Source organism: Corvus kubaryi, unplaced genomic scaffold (genome assembly GCF_017639235.1).
Source record: "Corvus kubaryi isolate FWS band 111438036 unplaced genomic scaffold, C.kubaryi_AGA036_p1.0 62156, whole genome shotgun sequence".
Taxonomy (NCBI): domain Eukaryota; kingdom Metazoa; phylum Chordata; class Aves; order Passeriformes; family Corvidae; genus Corvus; species Corvus kubaryi.
Window position 1 is genome coordinate 13,060 of NW_024581443.1, and position 13,296 is coordinate 26,355.

The 13,296-nt window shown below is 66.6% G+C and overlaps 1 protein-coding gene across 1 annotated transcript; it reads right to left on the reverse strand.

Moving 5' to 3' along the window:
• Positions 1-9,246: 9,246 nt before the first annotated feature.
• LOC121672445 (ephrin-A4-like) lies at positions 9,247-13,289 on the reverse strand. The gene is made up of 5 exons (XM_042045089.1): positions 11,002-13,289; positions 10,240-10,308; positions 10,034-10,093; positions 9,708-9,960; positions 9,247-9,620 (listed from the first exon to the last, which is right to left on the reverse strand). Exons 1-4 carry the CDS (start codon positions 11,429-11,431, stop codon positions 9,872-9,874), a joined length of 648 nt encoding a protein of 215 aa, XP_041901023.1. The 5' UTR covers positions 11,432-13,289; the 3' UTR covers positions 9,247-9,620; positions 9,708-9,871.
• Positions 13,290-13,296: the final 7 nt, after the last annotated feature.

Sequence of the window (13,296 nt, forward strand, 5' to 3'; positions counted from 1 at the left end):
GGCTCGGACCGCGAGTCCCCGCGGGTGGAGACACCAGGGCCGGGTCCCAGGAGGACCAGGGGCCACCGGAATGTCACCAGGACCCCCGTGGGTGGGGGGGCACCTGTGTAAGGTCCTGTTGACATTGGGGTCTTACTGGGACCCCTGTGGGTGGAGGCACTCACCGGGCGATCCCACCGGGACCAGGTGTCACTGGGATCTCCATGGGATGCCCACAGGTGGGGGCATCAGAGCCAGGACCCACCGACATTGGGGTCTCCCTGGCTGGGAGCTTTGGGTCTGTGGGTCTGTGTTGCTGAGGGAGCTGTGGGTGGGGGCTCAGGACCCCAGAGGGTCCTCGTGCTGCTGCTGCTGCCAGTGCTGTGGGGGTCACACGTATTCACTGAGGGGTTTGGCTGCCCTGGAGGCACAGGAGTGGGGGGGAAGGTGTGTGCCCATGTGCCAGGACAGCCCGGGTACTGAGGAACACGGACGCAGTGCCAGGCTCTGCTGCCTGCCCTGACCTCCCTCAGGAGCCAGCACTTGGCCAAGTGCCCACCCACATGGCCAGGCCCTTGTTCTTCCCACACCCCAAGGGTTCGTGGGGTGGAGGTTCCTGGGGGGAGCTGCGGGGGCTATGGGTGCTCCCCTGCGTGCTGGTCCCTGCTGCCCATGAGGGGACCGAGCTGGGTGTCAGCTCCCACTGCCTGTCCCCAGCGAGATCCCTTAGCAACTGGCGTGCAGCACCTCCCGGCAGAGCCGAGTGCCAGGTGATCGGCACCCTGGCACACGTGTGCGCACACAGGCGTGCTCGCACCGGCGCGGGCACACGCAGCTCACCGGGCACACGCAGCTCGCCCCCAGCTCCCACGCGGGGCCACGCCGAGCGCGTGCACATCACCAGCGCCAGCCCGGCGGCCTCTGCCCCACCAGCAGTGCCGGCATCATGCATCACCTGGAGCTTTGGCAGCCTGAGGAGCTTGTGAATGAAACCAGGAGGCTCCCGAAACCGTGGCTGGGCTTGCTGAGCCGGCCTGAGCTGCTCCTGCCAAGAGCTATCTCGCTGGCGTGGTGAGTGTGGCCAGGGTGGTGCGGTGCCAAATATCATGTCCCCAAGTCCCCAGTGGGCCTGGTGACTCCCAGGCCTGGGCAAGTGCCACAGTGTAGGTGCCCCGATGCTGAGTCTTGGGGGGTCTCCTGGCTCCCCAAAGCTTTGGGAGGAGCTCTGTGGGAGGAGAGCCACCCCATTTCTTCTCAGGCTCCCTTTGGGCATGTGGATGCTGCCCCAGCCCATGGAGGGGGGACAAAGATGGTGATGGGCAGGGCCCGTGGTCTCACTCAGCACTGTGGGACACCCAATGCCCCAGCCCCCATTTCCCATCCATACTGGTGGTACTGGGAGTCCAAGCCCCCGCCGGGGCCCTGCTGGGAAGGGGGAGGGGGCCAGTGGAAGGGCCCGGAGGACCAAAAAAGCCTCTATTAATTATTCATCCGAAGAAGTGAAGTGAAGAAAACACAACACGTGGAAAAGGGCTCTGGCTGCCTGGGGGTGGGAGCGGGGGAGTGATGGGGGGGGCCACAGGGGCTGGGGCAGTGCAGTGCAGGGGTGCGGTGGCAGCAGCAGCGGTGGCATCCCGGGGTGCTGCACACCTCTGGGAGGACCCACAGCACCGCGCTGCCACCATGGAAACGCCTTGGCTCGGCAAACCCATGGCAACACCCACCTCCACATGGAAACCCCCCGCTCATGGCAACGCACGCACCGCCGTCAGCACCCGCACAACGCCGTGCTCGCCACGGGGGTCCCCCCCACCACGGCACGCCCCTGTGCGGGGCCACGGAGGGATGCACCTGGTGGGGACGAAGGGACCCGGGTGGCAGAACACAGCCCTGGAACATCACAGTGTGCACTCGTGCAGGTGCCAGCACCCACCAGGGATTACTCCTGGAACCAGCACAGAGAGGGGGCTTGGCTGGGTTTTGCCACAACGGGATACGGTGTCTGTGGTGGGATGGCCGGGGGACACGCCCAGGTGGCTTCGCTCTTGGAAGGACACGAGGCTTTGAGCTGTCCAGGAGAGCTGAGGCACGGAGCAGCCCTGGTTCCCTGCTCTTTCCATGCGCCTCTGTCTCCTCCACCCTGTGCCTGTCACACCGAGGACCGGCAGCTTTCGGCGTCAAAGTGGAGGGGAAAGCTTCCCACCTGCCATCCACGAGCACCGAGGGGCCAGAGCGCGTGCCCGGCGGGGCAGGGGACCCGCTTCACCCGCCTTGGTTAATATTTAACCGCGGCTTCCTGTGACAGAATGTCGCAACCGCAGAGCAGAGCCGGCATTCAATAAATCATCGCGCCGGGCTGGGAGCTGGGCTGGGGGAGTGGGGGGTGCAGCGCCCAGCCGAGCGAGAGGGGGAGCCGATAAATAATTCATTAAATAAATAAACATGGCGAGAGTGCGGGGAGGAGGCAGGAGTGTAACCAAGAAAGGGCTCGGTGAACGCGGGCATGAAATATTCACCAGCCACACCTACCAGGCCCCAACGCGCTGAGCTCAGGGCTCCCGACCCGCCCGCGGGAGCCAGGTGCAGGCACGTGTCCAGCCAGACACGGCAAGAACATGCCAGAGGCATGCAGGGCGGATGTCCTGGGTCGGGGAGCAGGGAGCTGGCAGTGCTGGCACGGCCATGTGGAGATGAACTGTCCTGGCTCCTGCCAGCTTCTCCTGGCAGCGTTTGGGACAGCTCCTCACAGCCCCATGCTGGTGTTTGGGCAGGGGTCTGTCCTGCCAGGCTGGCACGCCTGGGGCACGCTCAGCACACACCGTGTGCCCACCGGCTCCCAGCCCCGCTCCTCCCTGCCCCTTCCCTTTTACATCCCATGTCAGCCGTTAAATTTGAACGAAGCCTCACGGATGGTTGCGCTGCGCCGGCGCCTTGACGAGCACTGGGAGGGCACGGGGTCTGAACCTTCCCATTTCCCAGGGAGAGGGGGGAAGACCCAGCTCTGGAGGAATCCTGGGGGACATCCTGGGGCTGGGCTTGGGCATGCGTGGACACAGGGGAGGTGAAGATGGGTGGCCGTGCCACCAGCCACCAGGCAAACTCCCTGGTGAGCCACAGGTCCAGGCAGAGCAGCCTCTTCCCAGAGGGACCAGGCGTGAGCCCTGCTGCTCAGAGGGGCATGGGAGCGATTCGTTAATTAGCACCTCAGAGCCCTGAGTTAATTTACGTGGAGCTGGATTTTGTGGGCTTGCAGAGGAGGGTTAGCTGCCACCGCAGCACCGGCCACCAGTGAGGGAGCAGCGGTGCCAGGCGGCAGCGCCAGGGCCGTCAGAGGAAATCAGCTTCCTCTCGAAGCCGCTGGATGATGCCTTGCGTGGTTCCCAGCCCGGCGCTGGGGCTGCTCCCGCTGCCCGGCGGGAGGAAGCTGCAGGGTTCCTGCCCTGGGCGCCAGACGCCTGCTTGCCGGAACCCTGGCTCCAGCAGGCTCCGCTGTGCCAAATCTCACCCGCCCTGGGTGTGTGGGTACCCAGAGGTGCCGGGTGGGAGGTGAGAGCCACCAGCTCCTCATGGCTCCCACGGCCAGCAGCCACGTCCCGGCGGTGCTCCCAGGCAGAAGCAGGTCACGGCACGGTGCTGCACAGCCACGCACACTCCCACTTTAGCCCACGCTGGGCGCTGGGCTGGTGTGCCAGGCAGTGCCGCGGTCCCGTCTGTCCCTGTGCCACATCCCTTGTCCCAGCAGCCCACAGGCCGGCGGCGGAGGTTACCTGGCAGGAAGCGCCTGAGTCAGCAGCCGGCACCGGGTGACTCAGCCGGCTCCTCTCCTCGCCTCCCGCATGGCAACTCTCCCTCCTGGCCTCAAGATCACTCCAATATCATCGGCCGGTGGCAGCCCCGGCCTCGCTCCCAGCCCCTGCTGCTCTGACACGGCCACGGCACGGATGTGCTGGAGGGTGTGAGGGCCGTGCGGGGTGGGAGGCTTGGGCAGGGTGGGCATGGTGGGGGCTGGCACCTGGCCCCACTGCAGCCACAGCTCCCTGGGGAAGGGACAAGGACACAGAGATGGGTTTGTGGCTGCCAGCCCCAGCGCTTGGCTCCCCACTGGCCCTGGAACGTGCTCTGCTCATCCCAGCCATGCCACCCTGGTGTCCCCCGTGAAGTGTTGTGGTGTTTAAGTGACGTTAATCTGATGAAGGAGTGACAAGCAGCATCGATATCCTGCTCCCACCGTACAGAGATCACGCCACAATCGGCACCTGGGAGCACTGGCAGAGGTGGCAGTGAACCAGGAGGTGCCAGGCCAGGGGTGCCAGGGACAGATCCACAATGTGCTGTGCCCTAGGTTGTCCCCATTCTCCTGCCCTGACCCTGCAGGTGATGGTGCCAGGGGACCTGCAGTCCCTCAGGCCCAAACGAGGGCTGGGGATGGGCACAGGTGTCCTAGGCAGCAAAGGAGCCATCCTAGGAACCCCCAGCTGGCACTGAGCTTGGCAGTGTGGGGATGCTCTGGCTCTGCCCAGCAATGGGCCACCAGCACCGCCCACCTGCCCCTCGGGAACAGCCCATCCCCATCCATCCCAGGCAGGGGCTGCGGACACAGGTGACCATCCCCAGGGAGAGGGGCTGGGTGACACCGTGCCCCCGCCGTGCTGTGCCCTTGGTGCTGGGCAGAAGCGCAGGGAAACAAAGGAGCCGATAAGCTGGGGGGGGCAGGGGGGACTGGGGCTAAGCGTGCAGGCGCAGGAGATTTCAGGGCCTGAAATATTCATCAGGGCTGATGCGGCGCCTGCCGTCACGCCGGCCGTGAGCGATGGCACAGGGGGGCTTCAATAATGCATCGCTTGGAAATGGCTCATGAGAGGGGCTGGGGGCACAGCGAAAATGGGGGTCCCTCCACTGGCTGCGGTTGCCCCAGGCCTGTGCTGCTGGCCAGGTGACACTGCTGCTGGGTGCTGGACAGGGGACAGAGCAGGAGGTGCTGGTGGCACCACCAGGGACAGCCAGGAGAGCACCGAGAGGTGCTGGTGGGTGTGGGGTGCCCTGTGCTGCTGGCACCCACCACCCGAGGGGTGGCAGAGGACCCTGCGTGGGTGCAGTGTCCCTGCAGCCTGGCAGTGGGTGTCTGGTTGCTCCATCTGGGCTGGGTGGGGATGCCATGCCTGGGTGTGAGCACGGCCCCATGTCCCCCATGACGGGTGTTGTTGTCACAGCCACTTTGTGCTCCCGTGCTCAATAATTCAGTGCATCGATCTGCCTGTGCTGCACTTGCCTCTGGCCACAGCCTGGCCACACCAGCCAGTCCTGCCAGCTGCTGGGACTGGCCCGTCCCTGTCCTTGGGACTGCAGGGACCGGAGGAGCTGCCCAAGGCAGAGCAGAGAACACCAGCCCCGTGCCCAGTGGAGCCAGATGCTGGTCAGGCAGCACCAGGCTCTGCCATGGCTAACGAGCTCTTTGCCAGGGAAGCTCATTAGCCGCCTGAGGATCAAAGGAGCACAGGGCACATTGGTGGATGTGGGGAGCAGGGCCCGAGACGCTCCAGGGCTCCATCTCCACCATCCCCACAGCATCCTCCCAGCGGACACGTGCCCAGAGAGGCCGGACGGCAGCGCAGGTGGGGTGAGCCTGGTGACACCCCAGGCACAGAGCCCCTCAGCATCCACTCTGGCACCCTTGGGAGGTGCTGCCCTGGTGGGCACCTGCCCCAGCCTCTGCCCTCACTGTCTGGCTGCCCTGGAGATGGGGGCACAGTGTGCTGGGTGGTGACCCATGTCATTTGCACTCATTGAAGTCCTAATCATTCTCCTCAGGGATCCAGAGATTGTCCCAGAACGGGAACCATGCAGGCCCTCAGTCTGCAGCAGGTCCAAGCAGTGCCAGCAGCAAGGGCAGCTCCGGCCCATCCCTGTTCTGGCACAGCAGGATTATTGTCCAGCAGGATTACATCAGACTGGGGATGCACTCCAGCATGTGCAAGGGCACAGGCATGACAGGACAGATGGACACAGGCACGGACAAACAGCCACCCTGGCCCAGAATGGTGATGGCACAGGCAGCATCTGTGCCGACACCCCTGCATGTGCACACCCCCCAGTGCCAGGCTGTCTCCCACCCCAGTGACCCTCCCTGCCACACTGACTGCCACCCTGGGCCTAACATCAGTGCGGACATTGTGTGGACACAAACATCAGTGCCTGCTGCTCCCACCTGGCAGCTGGGACCGGCCAGCTGCTCGCCCAGCCCCCCGGGATGCGGGTGGGATGCGACAGCCCCTGCACGCCTGTGCGGCGCCAGCACCAGCCCGGTGCCCGCACCCTCATTGCTATGGCAGGAGCGGGCTCGGTGCGTGCAGCTCCGGTTAATTAAGCGGCGCGGGCCAGCTCCCTCCAAGCCCCCGCTGAGTGTTTTGCTAAATTATAACCTTGACGATGCGCATCATCAGGCGGCTGCTGGGGAACAGCCGCTCTGGCCCCCACACCCTGTGCTCAGCACTGGTGTGGTGGTGTGGAGCTGCCCGGCCGCGGTGCCATCAGGCCGGGGTGGCATCACGAAGAGGTGACATCCCTCAGAGTGTCCGTGACCACCGGGTAACGAGGGAGCCGGTCCGAGGTGGGTGATGGGCTCCGTGGTGTGGCCTCAGAGTCCTGGGGAGCCTGCGGCCAGTGCCTGGTGTCCAGTGCATCGTGCCCAATGTCCAGCACCCCCAGTGCCCTGCTCCTCAGGGCTCAGCATGTGTGTCCCCTCAGCACACGTGTCCCCTCGGCATGTCGAGCCAGTGGCCCCGTTTCCATGGTGACACGGAGCCATTTCCCATCTCCGGGATGCTCTCGACAGCTCTCGGGTGGGCGCTGCCGCCGTTGCCCTTCGCCCATGGGAAACCGGCAGGGATGGGCCCCACCGCCCTGGGCGGCCGCGCTCCTCGCTTTCAGCCCTCGGGGCGGGGCACCGTGCCCATGTCCGCTGCGTGTCCTGGGGCTGCCCCGGCACGGCTGCAGTGCCTGACCTTATCCTCACCCCGGGGTGATGAGGGGAGTTTGGGGTACGCTGAAGCCCGTGCCATGGCAGGGTTGGGTGGGGGGACCCCGGCAGCGTGGCCGGGTGAGGGATCTGGTGCCAGGAGCAGAAGCTGCTGGGAACACCACGGAGCTCAGGGACTGTGCCCAGGCTCATCCTGGTGCCACGGTGCATCCAAGGTCCCTGTCCTGACAGTGAGCCGGGGCATGGTGTGGGCATGGCCATGCTGTGTCCCCCCCGATTGCCCGCTGCGGCTCCCAGCCCCTGGCACGACACGGCTCTTTATCCCGCTCTCCATCTCAGTGCTGCCTATTACCATTTCCCATCACTTGCTATTCCAGGTGATAAATTTTTCCTTCCCAGTTTCTGAAGGTTTAACTCCCACCCACCGGGGGCACCCGACTTCCTCACCCCACACTCCTCCCCATGGCACCCCAGCATCCCCGCTGGTGTGTGTGGCACTGGGTGGGGGGGGTGGTGTAGGGGCGGCCCCGAGGCAGGGGGATGGCGAGACAGAAGGGATGGGCTAATGGAGCCCATTCCTTGAATAGATTCAATTTCTGCCGCGGCGGCTGCGGGGTGCGGAGCCATCAATTGGATTCAGGGGATGGGGAATCTGATTTGGAGCGGCCGCGCCATCAATTAGCCGTTATTGATGGCATTGCTCATTGGAAGTCGATGGGATTTGAAGCTGGTGGCAGCTCCCGCATACCAAACAACGCCGGCTCAAGGACAGGACCCTGCTGTGCCCAGATCCAGCGCCCAGACCCAGACCACCCACCCACCCGCCCTTGGCCTTGTCTGAGAATCCCTGGGGATCTGGGGAAGAGGTGGTGCAATGGGCAGCCCCCCCTGGAATCCCTGCCTGGGTTCCCACAAGGCACAGCCCACCAAGATCCCTGCATGGGGGTCCTGCGGGGCACAGTTGTGCCCCAGCATCTTTGCATGGGGGTCCTTTGGGGGATGCCCCCACCCAGCATCCCCACATGGGGATCCCACAGGGCACAGCACCCCAGAATCCCTGCATGGGGGCCCTAAAGAGCACAGCCCCTCAGCATCCCTGCGTGGGGGTCCCACAGGGCATGGTTGTCCCCTGGAATCCCTGCAGGGGGGTCCCACAGGGTACAGCCCCTGATCATCCCTGCAGGGGGGTCCCACAAGTCACCATCACCCCTGGCATCCCCACACGCTGGTCCTGCAGGCACCATTGCCCCCCAGCGTCCCCACAGGTGGGCACTTTGGGGTTGCCCCCACCCAGCACCCTACAGGGGGGTCCCTTGGTTTGATGTCCCCCAGATGGTTTCACCCCCTCCTGGTGGGAGGGGCCCACAGGACCCGCATGCCCCCCTCTGCACTGGGCAGTCCATGGGGATGGGGTACCCCTCCCTGCGGGGCTGGGGTACAGGATGGGGTACAGGATGGGGTGCAGGACGGGGTGCAGGGTGCAGTGGGGGAAGGGCAGGCAGCAGAGTGGGGGGAGGGGAGCGGCACAGTCGATGCTTTCGCTCAGCCTCTTGCCAAGCAGCTTCTTTCTCCCAGAAGCCATAAAACCTGTCTGACGTGCCCGGCACCACTGCGGCAGGCGGCCGGCAATGCCTGCGCGGCGAGGGGCTGGGGGGCCCTGCTGCGCGCAGCCCCGGGGGGAGTTGGGCACCTCTTGAGCCCCCCAGGAGGACAAGTGGGGGGCTGCACTCATGGGATAGGGGACCAAGAGCCTCAGGGAACTCTCCTGCCAGTTGGCAAGCCTGGGGCACGTGGCTGCGCCGGAGCCACGACTGACAGGGATTCGGTGGTGCCATGGGATCGGCCCCCGCAGCAGCCTGGGCGCCTGGTTGGGAAGGGGGAACCCTGAAGCTCCCCACAGCCCCCCATGTCAGGGGTGCAGATGGAGAGATGGACAGGGAGTGGCTGCTCTGAGGACACCCCAACCACACCCAAGAGTGGCAAGAGGGACCAGGGTGCCTGGCTGGGGGCCTTGGGTCAGTGACCCCCAAGTCCATTGCCCCCTCACCCCCTGTCCCAGTGCTCATCCCACCGCCAGGTGTTAATTACCAGCAGCTCGTCTGTAATTAAAGCTCTCCGGTGACAGGAGCTGATGACTCAATATCAAACTGCTGCAATTAAGCCCTTGGCCATAAAGGCTGTGCAGGGAGCGAGGGGCAGGGACCCCCCTGGAGGAGCCGCCCTGGCACCGGTGCGGGGATGGGGGGCACGGGCAGGGGGATGGCGGGGGGGCCGCACAGCCGGGGCGCAGCGATCTTGCAAATACTGTATTGCTCAGTCACTACCAGGGGTTAAAACCAAACCGAGGGCACGGAGGAAGGCGTCTTCCCAGAAGACAGATCAGCGTGTCCTCGCCGGAGGAGGACACGGCAGCGGCGGATGCCACCATCGGAGCTGCTGCCCCGCTCCGGGGTTGGGGGTCCCTGGGCCCCAGGGGCGGGGGGTCCGTGGGGAAAGGCACGAGATGAGGTGATGGCCGTGGGGCAGAGCAGGCGTTCGCTGAGGGGAGCCCAGCACCGGGGCAGGTGGCCGGCGGGGCAGTGCCAGGGTGCGGCAATCCCAGCGTGCGGTGATGCTGACTCGCGGCGATCCCGACGTGCGGCGATGCCGGTGGCAAGCGATGGCCCTGGGAGAGAGAGAGCCCCGGCTAGGGATGCTTCAGGGCAGCGGGCGGGTGTTCACCCACTGCCCTGGAGCCCCCGCTACCCCTCACCTTCCAGCCCGGAGCTCCCGGCTCAGCTCGGCTTTGCGGAGGTCCGGCAGGTGGGTCATGGCCTGGGGCTGCCCCACGGGCTTGTGGGGGGTGGCTGTGAGGAAGAGTCTGGAAGCGGCGTTGGGGCAGAGGAGCCCATCCCCCCGCCACGGGCAGCGCCGGGGTCAGATCCAGAGCAGGGCCAGGAGCACGAGCGCCAGGCACGGGGTGCAGGGCTGTGATGGGACCGCGGTGTCCCGGGCAGGCACCACATCTGCCAGGGCAGAAGCAGTGGTCAGTGCGAGCCGGTCCCCGGCCTCCCAGCTCCCCCACCCCCCCATACTCACCCTCGGGGCCCCCGCGCCCTCGGGGCTGCGAATTGGGCACCTCTGTCACCGGCTCTGGCGCTGAAAAAACCCCACGGTTGTCAGGGATCGGCTCCCCTGGCTTACCTGGAGCCGCCCCCGAGGCTCCGGTACCCCCCAGTGGGGACTGGCCTGCCCCTTGGGGAGCCCCCAAGCTTTGGGGCACAGCCCCCCCCAGCCGGACTCACTGGTGCCTCGGCAGCAGACGGTGACGCGCAGCTTCAGGCATCGCCCGGCGCTCTCGGGGCTGGGGACGGCTGGGCAGGGGGGGTCAGCGGGGACCGTCCGGCGCGGCCCCCCCGGGACCCCCGACGGCGGCTCAGCGCGGGCCGGGGGCGCCCCCTCCCGGCGGAACGCGGGGACGGCGCCCCCAGCCCGGAGCGCCCAGAGCCCACCCCGCACCCCGAACCGGGGGCACCCCGACCCCTCGAGCACCACCCTGGGGCATCCGGACACCCCCTTCACCCCACCTCCCCATGCACCCCCCACGCCAGGGCATCCAGACCCCACCCGTGCACCCTGAGCCCTTGTGCCCCCCTCCAGGGGCATCCAGAAACCCCTTTAACCCCGATCCATTTGTGCCCCCCTCCAGGGGCATCCAAAACCCCTCGGCACGCCACACCCCCAATGAATCCCCCACCCCAGGGCATCCAGACACCCACTGCATCCCTATCCCTTTGTGCCCCCACCCTTGGGACATCCAGAGCCCCCTGCACCTCAACCCTGGCATCATCCAGAACCCCCGTGTTCCCCTTAACCTCACTGACATCCTGGATGTACCCTGACCCCCCCATGTGCCCTAAACTCGCTTCCGTGGGGACCCTGGTGAGACCCAACCCTGGGGAGCTGCACTCAAGACTCCTGACATGTTCTGACCCCGGGGACTGCACCCAGGTCCTCAGCGTGCTGTGGCCGCAGTGCAGCCCCCGCGGCACCCCGAGGGGACTCACAGATGTAGTAGTAGGTCTCCCCCGGCTGGAACTCGAAGCCGAGTGAGAAAGGGGTGAAACGCTGGATCTTCTCAGAGAAGCGAACGGGCCCGAAGGGCGCCCGGGGCCGGTTGCACTCCCAGCGCTTGAAGGCGCCGGGGGTCTCGTAGCAGCCGCGATAGCCCTCCCGGTCCACCATGAAGAGCGTGAAGGTCTCTGCCCGGCCGGCGGGCACCGCACCCTCGTAGTGCGGGCAGTAGATGTCCAGGTAGTCATTGATGGCCACCTGGATGGAGTAGTCGTCCCGCAGGAACCTGCCGGGCAGGACGAGCCGGGAAGCTGGGGGTCCGCTGGGAGGGGTACCCTGCTGCCTCCTGCCCCAGCGGAGCAGGGAGCCGGGCTTTTCCCTAAACCACCGACCGGACACCGCCCGCGCCACGCAGCCAGGCATCAGCTCAGATTAGCCGCAGGCCGCTGGAGCTGAATGGGCTCGGCCACCGCGGCCGGGGGGGGTGGTACAGCCACGCTGCCCAGGCACAAAGCCCCTCGCCCCAGGCACCCGCCTCGCCGCTGATCGGACATGACACGCCGGTGGGGGGGCCGTGCGGCGGGACGCTCCCGCCCCGTCACGGTGCTGGCAGGGGGTGGCAGCCGGGGCAGGAAGCACGGGATGGGCTCCGGTGGCGGGGCGGGCAGGGGATGGGGCCCACCCCAGGTACAGGCGCAGCAGCGGGGATGCCATGAGCTCATGGTTGTGCCGACAGCAAGTGCGGCCAGGGTGGAGCAGCCGTGCGGGCACACACACGTGCACACACGTGCACACACAAGAACATGCACACGCGTGTGCACATGCTGGGTCCTGAGCGTCTGGACCGGACGATGGGAAAGAGGGGCTGGCAGGGAGACCTCAGCCCCCATGCTGGCCCCGGTGCAGCCGGTGTCCACAGACGGTGCAGAGTCCCAGCAGAGACCAGAACATTCATCAGCAGGATGGCAGCACTGGCAAGGGCGGGGGGCTTGAGCCCCTGACCCCCCACTCAGGCTGGGGGCTCCTTGAGGGCAGGATGGAGCACAGACTCCTGCTGACTCAGAGCATCCCACGGGCGACGCTGGCTGGGACGGGCCTGGGCAGGGCCAAGGGCTGGGGGGACGGGGCCCTGCCTGACCCAGCAGAGGGGCACAGAGTCCCTTTTCCTGGGGCACCCATGGGTAGGGGGGTCCCACCTTTCCCATTCGCAGGATGGGAGCAAGGCAGCACCTGTACCCCCTGCCCATCCTGTGCCCGTCTGCCCCAGTCCAGCAGGCCCAGAGCACAGGACCTCCAGGGGGGAGGCTCCAGGATCCTGACCCTGCCCCCTGCTCCCTGAGCAGCCCTGAGCTGGGAAATACCTAAAATGGAGGAGGTTGGGAAGAGGGATGGAGCCAGTCCCCGGCCCGTTGGTGACGGCAAAGCTCATAGGCAGCACCAATGGCAGGGTGTGGGCTGGAGTAGCCTCCACCAGAGGGGACACCCGCCATGGGAACCCACAGCCCCGAGAGTGCCACCCACCAGCTTGATGCCACCAGAGGATGCCCAGAGTTCAGTGCTACCAAGGGCATTCAGGCTCAGCACAGGTGGGTACCTCCAGGAAATTGGCAGCACCAGGATTGCCCACCAGCTTGGTGCCACCAGGGGCTTGGTGCCACCAGGAGTGCCCACTGGCTTGGTGCCACTAGGGCTGCCCACTGGCGTGGGAACACCCAGAGCTTGGTGTCACTGAGGGAGACTCACGTGTTGGATGCCACCCGGGGCTCAGTGCCACCAGCAGTGCCTGGGGCTAAGCACCACCCAGGTGTGCTCGCTGTCCCGGTGGCACCCAGGGATGCCCAGTGACTCGGTATCACTGGGGGTGCTCAGCGGTTCAGTGCCCCCCCATGGGCACCCGGGGCTCGGTACCAGCTGGGGCACTCACCGCTCTGCCGCCCGGGGCTCGGTGCTACCGGGGGTGCCCGGTGGCTCGGTGCTCCTCAGAGCTCAGCACCCCCAGGGGTTCTCACCCGCTCGACAACGCCCAGGGCTGCCCGGTGGCTCGGTACCACCGGGGCTCGGTACCATCGGGAGGTACCACCCGGGGCTCGGTGCCGGTGGGGATGCCCGGGGACTCGGCACACCGGGGGACGCTCGTCTGCTCAGCACTACCTGGGGGCTCGGTGCTGTCGGGGATGCCCGGAGGCTCGGTCCCACCGGGAGGTGCTCCCCGTCTCAGTCTCACCCATGGGCGCCCGGTGGCTCGGTGCCCGGCAGCCCCGCCCCCCCGGAGCCCACCGCCCGCCGCC

Bases quoted from the DNA above. Each gene is read 5' to 3' on its own strand.
- LOC121672445 (XM_042045089.1), bottom strand. From the start codon at position 11,431: ATGCCTGGCTGCGTGGCGCGGGCGGTGTCCGGTCGGTGGTTTAGGGAA. The intron at 10,309-11,001 runs GTGAGTCCCCTC...CCCCCTGCCCAG, and splicing joins GGAGACCTACTACTACATCT to CCGTCCCCAGCCCCGAGAGC. The intron at 9,961-10,033 runs GTGAGTATGGGG...CTGCCCTGGCAG, and splicing joins AGGGCGCGGGGGCCCCGAGG to ATGTGGTGCCTGCCCGGGAC.